The sequence below is a fragment of the Saccostrea cucullata genome, unplaced genomic scaffold, assembly GCF_032062105.1.
Source record: "Saccostrea cucullata isolate Sc308-1 unplaced genomic scaffold, CSIRO_AGI_Scuc_v1 ctg834, whole genome shotgun sequence".
Lineage (NCBI taxonomy): Eukaryota > Metazoa > Mollusca > Bivalvia > Ostreida > Ostreidae > Saccostrea > Saccostrea cuccullata.
Window position 1 is genome coordinate 197,848 of NW_026925114.1, and position 18,318 is coordinate 216,165.

Consider the following 18,318-nt stretch of genomic DNA (forward strand, 5'->3'; position numbering starts at 1 on the left):
GAAAAATGAAACAAAATATCTAGGTTTTGTTATAGATAAAAACAACAATTATTAGAATAATAATTGTATTTATGTATTTAATGCGATAATTTGTTTGGAGGTTTTCGGAAACATTTACGTTGGTAAATTGTGAAAATTCTCAGATCCACGCCTTGCCTAATTGTAATGGAATGTGTAAGGTCACGTGGTCAGCTCAGCGAGTCATTCACACTCGCGCGCTCACCACCGCTAACATGAAGCACGTCTATTTTGAAGAAGGCTTTAATGACAAAGAAGTAAAAACAAATATACAATTGGAGATCAGGACCCATTCTTTGCCGGGAATCCATTTTTGGCGTCATAGAGGTTTCTGGGTCCTCATGGTGTACGCACGACCAACCTATGCGGAAGTTCCTTCGAAGTATAAGGAATGCAGTTATTCAATCGCCAAGATTATTAAGGCCAGTATAACCTTTTGTCTCATTCTACATGAATTGCACACTGGGGTGCTTATGTTTGTGGTAGGCTACCAAGTTTTAAGGTCATAAGAGAGAATTAATTGCTCTGTCAGTCAGTGCTGTTCGTTAAAGGCTAGTTGATGTCTTGATGGCTGTTTGCTGTTAGGCAATAAAATCAATGTTCGAAATATTTAGAATCATGCATGCATGTTTGGTGAACTTGTTACTGACGAGACATATTCAGGACCAGGTGGCTCATAATGACAATGGTTTCGTCTTATGAAGCAGTCATTTATCTGGGCATTGTTTCGCATTATCTCGTTTCTTTATTGTTTATTCTTTCGTACAATATAGGTAGGAAACTAGAAGTCAACGTATATATTCTGTCTGATTATTATTAATTACAATTGGTATGACGTTTAGGTCTTATGTACTTATCGTTTGGAAGTAGAGGTACACAGTCAACATATGAACCGACCCACGTGTTAAGCAATAGTACAGAGTAGGCCGCATATAAGTACTCATTGTATGGGAGTCTAAGTGCAAAGTTTATCTGTGCTTACCCATGTTTAACAATGGTACGGAGTAGGCCGCAAATAAGTACTCATTGTATGGGAGTCTAGGTGCAAAGTTTATCTGTGCTTACCCATGTTTAACAATGGTACGGAGTAGGCCGCATATAAGTACTCATTGTATGGGAGTCTAGGTGCAAAGTTTATCTGTGCTTACCCATGTTTAACAATGGTACGGAGTAGGCCGCATATAAGTACTCATTGTATGGGAATCTAGGTGCAAAGTTTATATGTGCCTACCCATGTTTAACAATGGTACGGAGTAGGCCGCATATATGTACTCAGTGTATGGGAGTCTAGGTGCAAAGTTTATCTGTGCCTACCCATGTTTAACAATGGTACAGAGTTAAGGCCGCATATATGTACTCATTGTATGGGAGTCTAGGTGCAAAGTTTATCTGTGCTTACCCATGTTTAACAATGGTACAGAGTTAAGGCCGCATATATGTACTCATTGTATGGGAATTTTAGGTACAAAGTTTATCTGTGCCTACCCATGTTTAACATTGGTACGGAGTAGGCCGCATATATGTACTTATTGTGTGGGAGTTTAGGTTCAAAGTTGTTATGTACCTATCTATCCAAGTATTAAATAATAGTACAGAATTGTAGTCTTCCTTCATGTTTTTTTTTTTTTACCAGTCGCACTTGATTAAATGGTTTTGTCTATCAAGTTTCTAAACTGTGCTTATGTTTATGGGTTGTACCTAGGGATAAACATTGGATTTATAAGTTCTATATTGTTTTATTGCTAATGATTGTTTGAGGAAGTTCAATTGCGATTGCACTGTGTGCTTCACTTAAGTAATTGTTGATACTTTACCCAGTGTTTAGTTGAATTAAATTTTTCATTAATTTGCACATATCGTAAGGCGACAAGATATATAAAGTGATTGTTGGGTAACAGGTAAACATTATAATCAAGATTCTATCATTTTGGTATGTTTTACACGATTTTAGTATTGTTTTCAGTTAGCAATAGTACAGAGTATGCCGCATATATGTACTAATTGTGTGGGAGTTTTTGGGTACAAGTTTATCTGTGCCTACCCACAGTTTTAAGCAATAGTACAGAGTAGGCCGCATATATGTACTTATTGTGTGGGAGTTTTGGGTACAAAGTTTATCTGTGCCTACGCACGGTGTTTATCAATAGCACAGAGTAAGCCGCGTATATGTTCTTATTGTGTGGGAGTCTAGGGTTCATTATTTATTTGTACCTATCCACATGTATAAGATAAGAACAAGGCTAAGGGTGTCTTTGTACCAGTAACAGTTTATGTCGTGTTATATTTTTTGATTTGGAGATTTTTAAGTTAATTGTGGTCGAAGAAATGTAATTTCTTCAAGATCAATGGCTTTAATTCGTTGTGCATTGGCATACCTATGTTCAAGGAGTTTGTTCCTGGTATCCTTGTAGATTTTACATATATACCAATAAGAGGTAGTTATCCATTTGTTTGCACATTATGACATTTGCGTCTAATGTGGCAGGATTTCATTTAGTGTAGAGTTATCCGTACGCTTGATGTTCATGTTTTGTGCGGAGTTTATATGTATGCATATGGGTCGAAGTTATCCATACTTTCACTGTTTAGTTTTAAAGTATATATGCCCTATTACATCTAAACATAGTGGCAACTTCATTTCATGTTCATTGCAGTCAATTGCAAGAAAGAGTATCACAATACTTCTTAGTTGCTACAAAGTACGTGTTACAAATAGTGGTATCTCCTATACATGTGACATTTTATTTCTTTTGTAATGGAGTTAACATATTTATTCTGATTTATCGACATTTCTTTAATTTGCTATTTGATAAAATTGGTAGAATCATGGCATATGTAGAATTTCGTCAAAGCGAATCCTCTCAGCAGAGAATTAATCGATTATTATCAGTATGATTGTAATACAATATATATTTGCTATAACGGTTAGTCTACATGAGGAAATTTACTCTTTCTGTTCAATGTTGCTACATTTAGTGTTTCTATGAGCATGATAATGTACATGATGTAGCACTTTGTTTACAACTCAGTTGTTGGTTTTTGGCGTCCTTTCTTTAAATGACACCTTAGACTTAAAAGTATTCATATAATTTTCATGTTTAAGTTGCAGATGCCTTTTGATGAATTTGCCAGTGTGCAAATTTGCTACATCCTAGCAGCCCGAGTGAAGAGGAAGCGTAGCTATAACTGTTAATAGCCCAGAGAGCCTAGCAGAATTGTGCCGGATGCCATGAATGTTAATGACACAGGTTTGAACTGTTTAACAAATATTGACTCAGCGAGCGGTTCTATTTAACAAATTGCATAAGATCCGCACCGCCGATGGATAATGTCCTAAACCAGCCCGTCCACTAGTGTTTTCTAAATACATTTTAACTTTACCAACAACTTTCATGCTATCAGCCGGTATAAGATCCATATGTTTGCTAGCTAAACTGCTTGCAGTGCTGCTACAGGTGTGCCCCAAATCAGCCGGGTAACCAGGATATCCACTACCGTTGGTTCACAAAGCATCCATACCAGCTAGAGCATTCAATTTGGTTTCGAATAAAACATTTACAGGCGAGTCAGCAAGTAAATAATATACGAAGATCCCTCCCTCCATAATATTTCAAATAAGTTCCCTATATAGGTAGTAAATATAGGTTTAATTTATTTTTATAAATTAGTACAGACCCCAAGCACGGTCAGTACATTACAAAATTAGCAAAAACAAGCTGCGGTGATCTTGCCTATAAGCATTAGAAGACATAAAACGGAATTAAACCAGACGAAGATAAAGTTAAAGCGATTCGGCATGTGCCTGTACCAAACTGTGTTAAAGACGTGAGAAGTTTTCTAGGGATGTGAAGCTATTACAGAAGGTTCATACCAAACTTTTCTAAAATAGCCGAACCACTTATTGACTTAACAAAAAAATATGCAAAATTCAAATGGAATGAAATGTCTCAAAGAGCGTTTGATTACTTAAAAGAAAGTTTAACCCTGGTTCCGTTGTTAGCCTATCCAGATTTAAACAAGGAATACATTTTGTATACGGATGTTTCTGACAAAGCAATAGGGGCGTGCTTGGTTCAAGAAACAGATGAACACGATGACGTCATTCATGGGGTTAAAAATGAAAAGCCAATTTATTATTTGTCAAACAAACTGAGCGATACTCAGACGAGATGGTCAACGGTAGAAAAAGAAGCATACGCAATTCATTACGCGTTACAAAAACTAGACCACTACTTACACAATGCAAAGTTTGTGATAAAAACAGATCATAAGCCGTTGAAATACTTATTGCAAGCGCCTATGAAAAACAAAAAGATACAACTTTGGGCTTTGAGTATAGCTGGTTACAATTGTAAAATAGAGTACATCGCAGGAACAGAAAATACGTGCGCAGATTTATTGTCGAGATTGCCAGACGATCCTGAAATGAATAAAGAGGAAAACGAGAAATTTGTTGACCCTGATGTAAATGATAAGACATTTGAAATAAATATCTTGGATTCAAATTCCTTTGATCCTAAACAATACGCTAGTTGCGAACTTGAAAGACCAGATCTACCTTTCAAAAATGACCTTGAAATTTTAAATGAAGAAAATGTTGACATGATCAAAGAACAAATCAAAGATCCAGAAATATTAAAAATCAAAAATACCATCTTACAAGGAAGGGCCGATAAAACAATGTTAAGTAAATACATGCTAATAGATGATGTTGTGTATTTCCTAACAAATTTGGATCATGATCCTATCGTACGCTTGTATGTTCCTCAACACTACAGGGATGGTGTCATTAAACAATACCATGACGATATTGGACATATGGGAATAGACAAAACATTTGACTCTATTAGACAAAAGTATTACTGGCCAAACTTGTACCAAGAATTTTACAGTTATGTAACCAAGTGTGTTACGTGTTCTATGAGGTCCTTAAAGAAGTTAAAACCACCACTTCAAGAGACAGACATACCTCAATATCCATTTGCAAAAATTGGGTTAGATTTGTCAGGCCCATACCCTCGGTCTTTATCAGGGAACAAATATATAGTGGGGTTTGTTGATCTATTCAGTGGCTGGCCTGAGGCTTTTGCTGTGCCAGATAAAACAGCAGAGACAATTGCTCATTTGATTTTAGAAGAAATCTTTCCAAGATATGGGGCGCCTTTGCAAATTGTCACGGACAATGGGACAGAAAATGAAAACAAAATTGTCAGAGAAACATTACAAGAACTGAACATATCACACGTTACTACATCATATTACCATCCACAAAGTAACGCAAAAGTTGAACGATTCCATCGCACAATGCATGATGTTTTGTCCAAGAAATTACAAGACAATCTGACGACATGGGACATACATCTCAATCAGACATTAGCTGCAGTTCGTTTTCACATCAATGAATCCTCCAAGTTTTCACCCTTTTTCTTGCTGTACAACAGAGATGTTGTTTTACCAATCGATAAAATTTTGAAACCTAGACGTAAGTACATGGGTGAAGACCTACATAAAATAGCGCTTCAGGAACAACATAAAACCTTTACGCGCGTTCATAGATTAATGAAAAAAGCAAAACAACAACAAATGAAATATGCAAATAAAAACGCTGTACACGAAGAAATAAAAGTGGGAGATCCAGTTTATTATAAAAACAATCAAAAACAAAGTAAATTAAAAAGTAATTGGAAACCCTTTTATCGCGTTATTGAACAAACTACGCCAGTGACATTCAAAATTAAAAATCAGTTGGACGGTCGAGTCGTGAAAACACATAAAGAACTCTTGCGATTGGCAAAAGTAGATTGGGAAATTCCGAAAGGGGAAGATGGTAGACCTATAAAAAATGCAGCATATGCAGTACCTCCTGAAAGTGACGAAACAGACGAAGAGAACAAGAATATTAATGACAATGTACCTGACACTGATGACCCCAATGACGAAACACCATTAGCTAGACTTGCTGATAAATTTAGAAAGGAAAGAGACGATTGGTCTGATGAGGACGATATACCTTTATGGGAGTTGTCCAAGCGCCTGAAACGAAAACAGACGAACACTGAGCAAGACATAGATTCTGAAGAAATAGATGATACCAATAACACTGAGACTGAACAGGAGACAGATTTTGATGAAATGGACATAAATGAATGTTACATGCCAAAGTCTCGGAGAACGAAAATACAACGGTCTAAATTGTCGAATCATGAAAAAACCGTGAAAACGTTGAAAGCCGCTCTTAAATTATGACTCTAGTCTTTCATTTCATGATTCAGAAGGGTAAATAATCAGATCAATTCATTGGATAACACTAGTGCTACAGTAAGTAGCGTGTCTGCGTATGACATACCGGAATATGGTTTTCCGAACTAGTAATTTAAAGACTGTTTAAATAGGTTTAATCTTGAAGTTTGATGTTGAAAAGCTTGAATGTTCTAGGATTACGCTAAGTAATGTGTCTGAGTATGACATTTTTAGATGATGAAATCTAACCTAGAATAAAATTGAGACTTGATAAAAATGATAACATGGTTGTTTTCTTTCTGTGAAGCCTCTCTGTGACTAATCTAATCATTTCTGGTATTAAAGTGCAATACATTTTGAGTGACATACATCGCTATTTGTGATTTTAAGTTGACTCTTTGTTCAGACATCTTAAAGCGATTTTTGGCTCAACAATTTTAAGAGACCTTCCTGATTTCACATTACCAAGATTTTCTTTATAAATTGAAAAAGATAAATAAATTATGCGAATATACAAATTACTCCCATGACTAAAATGGTTGACAGACAAGGGTACATACATTCACCTGGGGATAATAAATTCCATTATTATGGGGGTAAATGTGTTCTATATTTAAATATGGGTATCAAAGGTCAAGGTCAAAAGTGTATTGGTTGTCCAGAATTAAATGATCTAGGTATAATATCTCAGCCAATTATTCAGAGTCGAGGGTGACCAAGTATCTGGAAGGCAGAGAGACTGACCATAACAAAGCTCTATCTGCACCAGTAACGAGCGTGGAGAATACTGAAAATAACCAGAAAACAGTTTTGCAGACTACAAGATCACTATACCAACAATGGTTCTTAGAAAGCAGAGACGAAATAATCTGATGCTGATGATGAACACTAATGAGGATCAACACCATGTATCCGAGTCTCGGACTGACCAGTTACAATTAAGCAGAAAGCTTTAATTAACTCTGTTGCAGATTACAACATTGTGTTTTTACGTTTGCTGTGATGCATGAACTTTTATCACTATACGATCACAAACATTATGACAATGTGTAATGTCTGGGATGTCACCGAGTTAAAGGGACATTCATCGTTATCCAGTGGATGTCACTGAGTTTTAAGGGGCATTCATAATATCCAGTAGATGTCATCTACCCAAGGGATGTCACCGAATTGGAGGGATATTCAACCCATTCTACGAGATCTCACTGTAATGAAGAAATGATGGTCAAGTGGATGTCGCCGTTTTTCAAGGGACATTCGTTATAATTCGATCAACAGTTCGGGACATTCTTATTGGACATCTCTGTGTTGTGTGTTATGGACATTTTAAAGTGAATAATTCGTAGACATTTTAACTCATTGTGTTAGTGCGTTTTATTTAATGAAACATTGGACAATGTTTCCTCCGGTTTGGGGAGGAATGTAACACAATGAGCGTATAAATTATAAGTTTAATTGATATATTAATTTGTACAGTACATTTATCTATGTTTTAATGTTGTGTTATGAATTATAATTGATACTATCAGTGTGTAGTGCGACGGACAATAATATCTTAATTACGAACTTGTTTACAAACTCTGGGAGATAGAATACAATAACAGAGCGTCTTCATTTGACAGAATACAATAACAGAGCGTCTTCATTTGACGAACAATTAGTTTTTACGATGTGTTGTTCTCGAGCATTGACACTTCCAATCACACTTTGTGCAGAGCTGCAGCCATCTAATTAACTGAAGAATGCGCAAGATGCATAATGTTAATGTAAACAGAGGACATTGCTGTATCCTATAAGGAGATGGGAGACAGAGCTTCAGTGAGGGGCGGACAATATTGATATTAATGAAGTGACACTCTAACTAACTAATTGCTATTACCAAATATGTGAACCCTATGATGCAGCTTCTTGTACAAAAGATCCGCGCACTGAGTATCAATAGCTTTTACCATCCTAGCTCCTAGACGGACCATGAGAGCTTTTACGAACTTAGCTCTTAGACCTATGTGACACAATGACTATGTGAGCTTTCACCATCTTGGCTCCGAGATCTTTATAATTGAACTTTTTGATGTACCATTGTTTGTTTGATACCTTTGCTGTGACTTTTTAATAAAACTATAAACTTACAAAAGTCTTCTTAATCCAAACACATTAGCTAATTGTGTTATATGTGCTGTGATTAATAAAGGTGCATGGTGGTTCAAAACATGTCTATATTCTGATTTAAATGGATCCTACCACAGGTCTGCTGCCAATACATATAGTTCTGTTATGTGGTACCATTTTGGAAATGCTACTCCCTCTATGAAGTTTGCTAGAATGATGATCAGGCCTAAGAGTTAAAAAGTCTCCAATAAGATATGAAGGAGTGTTTTGTCTGTGTTTGCAATTATGATTCGGATGTACATGTAAAAATAAAGGAATAATAAAATTTAAAAAAAGTAGTTTGTCTTTATTTTATACCATGTCAATTTACATGTATAATGAAGGCGAGATACATGGATATATATGGATGTATGAGTACATTCAGCAAAGAACTAAGATATAGGCCCATGTGCTGTGTAATAAAAAGATAAGCAAACTAGATTAAAATATTTCGAAATAGTTTTTTAAAAACATCCCGAGGCTAACCTTGTTTTTTCATAGATGAATTTTTTTAATAGTCTGAAAAACATTAAAACAATTTTCACGATAGATTTTCTGTGCTTTTATGCTATAGAAAGTTTATACCAACTCTGATTTCACCATAAGTCTATAGTGAGACAGAAGAGAAATGTCTAAAGAGACCGGGGTGTCCACTTTGACGGATGTGTTCAGGTGTTTCCACTTCCAGGGAGTTAACCTCAGTAGAGACTCAGCATCACCTGAAATTTTTTCCACACAAAACAATAAATGGTACATGTAGATAAAATTTGTTATTCGCAACATGGTTATTATTTCTATCCAAAATGAACTGAAGCTTTTTTGAAATATGGCGTCCATAGTATTCTTCATATTGAACCTCGATAAATTCCTCTTAACCGAACTGCTTATCGTACCTGTGTTAATGAAGTGTAATAATTGTTATTTATCAAATCTCAAAACTCCTATAGTTCACATTATTTTTGTTTACGACTTCAATATGCATTTAGTCGTCACAGGGCCTGACATTATTCACTGACTGAATCACTGAGAACTGTCCATTTTAAACAACACGGTTATGACTGGTATATCATATGCGGATTTTTTTTTAAAGTCTCATTGAACTTTCCCCCCGTTTCCTTGTTGTTTAATCATTTTAACTCTTTGGAATAGACCCTCTAAGTTGTCTCAAAGATATAGTGCTCTTTATAATGTCTATCTTCTGTAGTGTTTGAAAACATCCCTACATGTATTACTGTAAAAAAAAAATGGGGTGTGTGTTAAACAGTCAATTAAAAAGAACTTCAAACAATACAATATTATGTAAACGTTATAAACAAGGAAATTACTGTAATCGTGGGATCAGTTGCTAGATCCTTCACAATTCATAGATCTATTTGCTTCAAAGCCATAGCTATCACATCATCACCAAATCCTGCCATATTAAGCATTTTCCGGACGCACTTATTGGTTTATTACTTTTGTAGAGGTAGAACTGGAATTGATGAAAAGTATTTACAATTATCACAAACAATTCTCCAAATATTTTTGAAATTTTTGTTCAATTCGGAGGGTCAATTTTTTTTTTTTAGAAAAACAATGAATACGTCATGATATGTTCTTAAAACGGCTTTTCTATACCCTGTCTATGGGTCAAACAAGATTTGACGTAAAGTACATCCTTAAGGTTCTGAACTGCCTCGCAAATTCATAGAATAACTTTGATATGCCTTGCTTCTTTGCAAGAGATATGAACTCATGGGGATACTTGCTCAAAGTTCCTTATTTTAGATGGCCTAAGTAAAGCATTGACATTTATCCAAATCAAATGGTTACCTTTGCGCATTGCTAGATGAAAATATGGTACAAAATTGTCCCACTTTTAAAAGAAGCAATTTCAAAGGAAAAAATAATGAAAAGATTGATTTCTTGTTGTTTTACGTCCCTCTCAAGAGTTTTCACTCGTATGGAGACGCTCTAACCACTGCGCTATGCAGGAGACTAAATGAAGAAGAAAATTAGAAACTAGTTACTGAAAAATGTGATTATATCGAAAAAGTAATTATTTTATGTGCTTTGGATACATTCCACAAGATCCACAGTTCAGGTGTTTAACATCACTTGCCTATATTCTGACGATTATACACCTCTATATGTTGTTGGGAAAATTCAAAGTCGTTATTCTCACATTTAAACTAAAAAGATATAGAGTCCACTTGAGGATAATAAGGGGGTTGGATTCTTGAACAAGGCTGAAAATTCCTGAATTTTCATTACTCTACAAGGAAAGCAATAGGTTAACAGGGAAAAATATGTATGGATACAGATTAAACGCATGTGTTAAGATCTAGAGCTAGTCCAAATCAAAGTTAAGATATATTTTCTAGTGTGTGAGAGAGAGAAAAGCGAAGTTATTTTAAGATGTATGTGATGAAATATTAAAATTTTCGTTGATTCATTGTTTTTTTTTTCGTTTTTGTGGATAGTTTACTTGCAAATCTAAAACAATATTGGATTCGGGCTATAGTTTATAGTCATTTTTGGTATTTCTATTGCAGATCACTATATTTTCGCACTACCTTATTTTCGTAAGTTAGCCATTTGAAATTCATTTATTATCTCGTTCTGTGGTTGCAGTTCTGTATAACTCGTTCAAATATATTTTGAATCAATTTTGAGCTTTTTAGGTGTAATATCCCTCTGATAGTTAGAGAGATAACTTTCCGAGGAAATTTTTCTATTTTTTAATTAATATTTTCAATTCAATGAATCTCTTATCTTATAATTCTTTTAATTGTTACAGAAATTCATATGCAGAATTCGTATAATTAATTAATGAATTTTTTCTCATAGAATATTTTAAAGGGTAATCATGAAAAGATGCATGACTCTGAAAGATTGATGCGTTTTATTTTACAAACACAGAAAACAATATGATATAATGATTTAAAAAGCAACGCTTTACTGTGTTTTCTCACTTGAATTAGATAGGTATGACAGTAAATATTATTTTCATATAAACCTCGAATTTTAATTTTATTGTGAGATAAAAATTATTTATCTCTCAACTTACCATATCAAAATTTCTTCACATCATGATTAGACATAAAATTCAAAGTAAGCAATGCTTCATACTTAAAACAACGTTCTATTTGATTCTTATATTACTGTTGTGGATAAAAATAAATGTTGGGAATTTAAAAATTTACAATTTCTTATTATAGGCTTATTAGAATAAGTATAATTGCAAATTTTATTTTTATAATATTTAATCTTCTATCTGATTTTAGAACTTAACTGAGGAGAGAATATTGAATATAAATCAACGGGTACATACAAAATCAAAGTCAGTAGCTTCTGTAAACAATTTTATTTTCTTCTGGGTAGTTTGATTTTTAGAACTTATTTATTTCTTTATATATATTTTCCACTTACATTACAATTCTGGACAAAATAATTAGTGAAATTGATGGACTCGGATAAAATTAACTTTTGCTCTGTATATTTCAGCTGAATTATTTTTTCATTTGAGTTACCTCCGCAAAGAACATATTGATTACAATGTTCAGAAGGGTTTCTATATTTTAGATCAGAGGCTGAGCTAGAGAACTTTCAATTTTCCAGGATTTGAAGACAATGAAGATTCAATTCGTTGTGTCATATTACATGGACAAGCAAGAAAATGACGCCCTTTTATGAGCATATGCAGCAATCGAGGATCCAAATGAAAGATAAATAAATGTATTTTTAAGTAAAACTGAGTGATTTTGGTCTTTCGAAAAAATACCCCAAGTGAATTTTGTTCTACTCATAAGAAGATATTATTTTAATATAAAAAGTACTGAGTATTCTAAAAATTAAATTACCTTGAAAGTTTTTCTATGCCTTTATGCCATTGAAAATTTATAGCTCTTAAAATAAGAATTGAAAATTTGTACTATGAAACTTTCTCCAGCTTCTCCCAGATTATAGTGGGACAGAATAAAAATGTCTACAGAAACTGGGGGTACCCACTGATGTTTCCTCGTTTAAACGTCCAGGAATTAATTTTGTTTTATTTTAAAAAGATGAACAAAGAGTATTGAAAGAACGTAAATGTATTTAAGGACAGATGATACAAACAAAAAATGGATGTCTGGATTGGTATATATTTTTTGGTCTTATTTCATTGAAAATGATGTAAAAAATAAATTTCTAGAATATAAAGAATTTGTAAACCTTCTATGATGTTCAAAATTCTACCTCTCTGAAACCATCCTTATTAATCTATACAAATATTTTTCACTTCAAATCCCATTTTTGTGAGAATTTGAATAAAAATTCAAAAACTACGCGGTTAAACTTATTCATTTTACTCATTAAAGCATGACTCAAGTTGTAATTTTCAATTTTTTTGACAAAAGTTTGTTTGTATCATCTGTCCTTAAGAGGTAAGCCTGAATGACCTAACGGTGAAATATTTCTTATAGAGCAATTCCTGTGCTATTGTTTAAAAAAGCAGATGATAGTTCGAAGGCTGGCTAAACTGTGGCCTAAATGGACCATGCTATAGGTCTATTGTTAGAACATCATTTTTTGCTCTTTTTTTAACATTTTGAAAATTATACTTTTTTCGAAATTACATACATTTGAAAATATTTCATTTGAAGTACAAATATGCACAACTTAATATAAAGGCGTTTATGCATAATGTAGCGTAAAGACGAAGTTATCTCATATTAAAAAAAGTTCAATTTATATATCGCAGTCAGTACTGCATATACAGTAGGATCGGCAGTTTTATTATTGTATAGTTGTTTGAATCTTTCGTGCGATGTCCACATAAAACCATTGAAAGTGTCAAAATTTGGCAACACCCTCACAATCGTTCTAGTGAATATACAATGTATCAATGTGTACATACATTGTCACGAACTCTATTATCACATTTCATTTTAATTGAGATAGAATAAAGTATATACGTATAGAATGTTTCCATAAAGAAAGCAGTGGAATATACAGACATGTTGAGTGTGTGTTGCTACCTTTTTAATTTTTTTACTGTATTTTGTATTGGACCTTATGCCCCATTGAAAAGTAAAAAACACGACTTTTATTTAACATGCAAATCATTCGCTATTCAATGCATTTTATTCTTTTATCATAAGTTATTGTTTATCATTGTTTAGTACTTGTGTGATACTAATATCAGGAAATGTTGAGGCTCTTCTGAAGTTAACTCCCTGGAACTGGAAACACCTGAACACATCTGTCAAAGTGGACACTCCAGTCTCTGTGGATATTTCTCTTCTGTCTCACTACAGACTTACTGGGAAACAATTCAATAAGTACCAGAGTAAGGACGCAGAATTTTATCTGATACAGATGGGAGAAAGCGTTTTCTATCTAGTGATCATTTGTTTATTGTCTTTTGCGAAAATCTGTGAAAAATAACGAGATACCTTTACTTGCACGTATCTTTGAATTGAAAAAAGAATAATAATTATAAATGGAGTTTTTTTTCTTCAAATCAAATATTCAAAAAAGAGAGAGTGTGCTTCAATTCTACAATCCATACCCAACACAAAAGGAAAAGATGGCGTCTACACTATTTATCCTGATATGAAGACAAAGAAACTGGTGCACTGTGACATGATTACAGAAGAAGGGGTTGGACGGTAGAAATATTCTTGAGTCTCATTTTTTCCCATTATTCTAGTTGAACAAATGAATTTCGTGGTGATTCATGCAATTTTTATGAAGTTTTTAATATACATCTCAGAAAACTTTATTTTTTATAGTAATTTTATTTGTAACTAAGCGTGGTATACACCCACCAAGCGTAAACATCTTGACATATACATATTTACCGTTTTCATATCAACTACTTGTAATTAGCATTTTTTTAAAAGTCTTCTTTATTTCAACATTAGGTTATTCAGAGAGGAAAAGACGGATCAGTTGATTTTTATAGATCTTGGGAATCCTACAAGAAGGATATGGAGATAACGAACAGTATTCAATCTCAACGTCCATTAAACAATATACAAAATAAGAGCAGAGCAAACACGGACCTTTGAAACAAAGAAGGGTTTGGGAACGTGAATGAAGAATGCTAGTTAGATAGGAGATAATATTATTATTTCCATCGTTTGAGTTATGTCCTCATCAAATATGGATTAGATTTCCATTGACTAAATTTCTTTATTTTTAATTTGGACTCACGTTAGAAAAATGTTCAAGTATCCATTAACATTTATTTATTTATTTTAAAGTATTTTTTCTTAATTTTAATCATTTTCATTTGATAACTCAAACGGGTTCAAAAAGGGGACATTTATTAGTCTCAACTATACCATAGCCTTCAAGTCTTTTTTTCTATGTCAAAAAGATCTCCAAGTAAAAGATGGAATTGCATCATATACTATTGTTTCGAGTTTAAACGTATTATTTGATGTTTCATACAAAGGTTTTCAGATACGTTCGCTAACACATTCTGTTCAGTGGTAGCTCTTTTGTATGAATCTAAAGAAAAACTATACAGATAAATAATACAGATATTTTTCAAAAAGCTTCCCGATGATCGATAAAATTACTGTATTTAATATGTTCTCTTTCTGAATAAAAAAAAATACTAGTTTTTGTTTGTTTGTTTTTAATGAAATGTTCTATCTAGGTAATGAAGCCATTCATTTAATCACCACGAGAGAACAACAAAACTTAAGAGTTGACCTTCAGAACTTCTCAGGCAAAAAGGCCTTCGCCAAGTATTCAAAGTTTTCTGTTGGAAGCGAGTCCGACAAATACAAGTTGAGAATACGTGGATACAGTGATTCTGCAGGCATGTCCATGCATATTATAATACAAATAAATGCATTCCATCATCTAATCATAAAGACCCAGTTAAGCTGATAATTATTAACTTTCTTAAACACACCAATTCAAAGTAAAAGAGTTATCTAAGTATCAAAATAATGTTGGAAATTCCATTAAAACTGTTAGAAATTATATTTTAAGAAATAATAATACCATTGATTTACATTTTATCACATATTTATTGATAAAAGTGACGTAAAGTACATAATTGAAATAAATATAGAAATTAAGCAGAAGTATTTGAATCGATTATGAAAGGAAAACTTTATTGAAGGAGATAGGCTAGGGCCTCATAATGGGTGAAAATTTTCAATAACGACAGTTGGGAAAAATCCTGTCCCGTAGAAAGAAAAGCAGGCTGGTGGTTTCAGGATTGTCAAACCTGTAACCTAAACGGACCTTATTACAGATCCGCTTTACGAACGTGGGCCTCTGTCGTCAGGTACAACTTTGGAAATGATTATCGCTCCTTGAAGTACGCAAGGATGATGATCAGGCCTATAAAAGCTGAGACTGTTGATATAAGCACACAGATCTTCTGAGTCATGTTTTGGGATGAATCATTGACAGTATTGACAGTAAAAATTGCATTATGTGACATAATTTATTGTTTTTCATGCTGAATATATTTCATCCTTTAATCATAGTGATTAAGGTTACATACATCAGAATATGTAACATCAGAATGGAGAAAAATTAAACAGACTTCATGTAAAAGGCACAAGGCTGTCCAATAAATAATGTCATCGGTGCTTGGAAGGAAGCAAAAACGCTTTTCTATGATTTAGTCTTAATGATTGAACTAAACTGTTCTCTTTTAATTAAAACACATGTCCGTGTCATTTTTATTCAATTACTAATTGTTTTAGAACACATTTTTGAGTATGACCCTTCGTATACTGGAATATAATAGCAGATCCTAAAATTTCCAGTACTTTTTTCCTTATCTTTCTTAAAATTGTTTTTTTCCAAGTTTGGGAAATTAAACAAGTCAAACATTGAAAGTTCTGTCGTGTATAGTTGGTGTGACAAAACATTAACGCTCTCGCAGCACAGTTAAGGTTACAAAAAGGAGGCGGAGCCTAATTTGTACGGGAAAACTTGACTATGACATCACACACAATATACATCATACAACATTTCTTTAAAATACCACAAAATGAGTTTATCTGCTAATTTAACCAATAAGAAATCATCAAACTACATAAAAACTTACTACAGCGTGTTGTTTTGTCGTTAGTTAAATCCCACATAACAAGTTATAAACAAGTCACTGATCGCAATACACTTGTCAATATGACGTCATTTCTTACAACGTGACGTAGTTTGTATGCAGAAAGAGACAGATCAAGTAATATTTTCTCAACAAAATATGTATTTTCTAATTAAATAAAGTATTATTTACAGATATTCTATGGGCCAATAATTTGAATTTAATGTCTTCTTCACTATTTTATTAATATATTTTCTGTACATTACGTATTTAATTTACACTGCCGTATATTTGTATGCAAGTACATCGGAGGGTAATGTGGGGGGTCTTTATAAATCGATCTAGTGTAAGGGCATACACTCTATGGATCAAAGTAAGCTTTTACATTTCAACTAATAGAACTATTTAGGTATCTGAAAAGTGCTGCGATCCTGATGAAATCTTAAAAACAGTTTAATTATATCAATATTTCATGCCGCTGACCAGGAAAAAACATAGCATTCCGTCATACAAGAATAGTTTAAATAATGAAATTGCAGAATTTAGACAGGATCGCAGCACTTTTTAGAAACTACAATGCGTGTTGAAAATATTTATTTACAAAACTTGGAAATTTAACTTGGTTATGCCCTTGCACTAGTGATATTTATATGTAACATCAATACTTCAAGTCAATGTGCTAAAATCGCGTGACTGCCGCATCACGTGACTAGTCTAAATATAAAATATAATTGTCCTCGATATGTAGTTATTATTCATAATTACAATTATCCGATATAAATAATGTACTAAAAATAATCGCCATCCCGATTTCGAATACATTTTTAGATACAAAATTTAGTTGATATTTCCATTGCGCACCTTAACTGTACTGCGCTGTTTATCCCCAAAAGTCCTTTAATCTTCATGGCCTGTGTGTTTGGAAGCTGTCTTGAAGAAATTTAAGGACTATCTCTACACAAGTGTAAAATTTTTTTTGACATTGAGAAAAATATATTGTATAATGGAGTTAATATTGTGTTTATTTATTTAATTTTCACTATATTATGCGTTGCATTTACCCCCGGGAAAAATGTGCAAAGACAACGCAGTATCAGTGACTAGAAATCACTGTTAATTCCTTCAATATAGAAAATACATGTAAATAACACGTTCAGTTAATTTATCTTGGTCTCTTAAAATGTTAAGAATTAATATATTTGGATTAATTACAAATTGAGTAATATATTGTAAATTTCTATTTTTCAAAAGTTAGATATAAGCCTTAGAGCAGATCACTCTAACTGCAGAAAAATACCTTAGAATCAGAACTCTTTAGTGTGCAGTGTAGAGAAGGTTCTTAATGTCTAACTCATTTTGCTTCTTCCTCTAATACACCCTTCGATTTTGTTTTCAAAATGTTTTTTCTAGACTCTTTCAGATATTGACGTCCTCCCCGAAAAACAATTTGAACAACAAGACCACTAATATTTAGGAAAAAGCATATAAAACTGTCGTTGTGCGCTTGCAATTCTTTGCTTTTCACAGGCCTTTACTGTTTTGTAAAATCATCTTATTGTAAATTTGTTTGAGGGTTTAAAGCAAAATGGATTAAATTTTCATTATGTGTTTGAATTTCAGACAAACGTGGATAATACAATTTTTGATTTTTTTTTTAAATTATTGTTTAGATATTGCTACACGCTGTCGTTTTCACTATTTGAATATATTGGGTGACCTTTCAGTATTCAACTTTTTTACCATCAAATGTTTCTTTAAAACAGTGTGAATTATTCCTATGTCTATCAAATTTCCTATGTGTCTTAAAGTCAATCAAACATCATCAGTGATATTTTTTTTTAAATTTTCGCAAATATGCATTGGTTGTT

The 18,318-nt window shown here is 33.1% G+C and overlaps 1 protein-coding gene across 1 annotated transcript in view; it reads left to right on the forward strand.

Moving 5' to 3' along the window:
* Positions 1 to 15,779, forward strand: part of LOC134268088 (angiopoietin-related protein 5-like) — a 28,113-nt gene extending 12,334 nt beyond the window's left edge. The window contains 7 exon segments of the mRNA XM_062750292.1: positions 8,417 to 8,472; positions 13,567 to 13,709; positions 13,857 to 14,031; positions 14,295 to 14,358; positions 15,005 to 15,202; positions 15,512 to 15,547; positions 15,550 to 15,779. Of these exon segments, the coding sequence (XP_062606276.1) occupies positions 8,417 to 8,472; positions 13,567 to 13,709; positions 13,857 to 14,031; positions 14,295 to 14,358; positions 15,005 to 15,202; positions 15,512 to 15,547; positions 15,550 to 15,779 (902 nt within the window).
* The last annotated feature ends 2,539 nt before the right edge of the window (positions 15,780 to 18,318 follow it).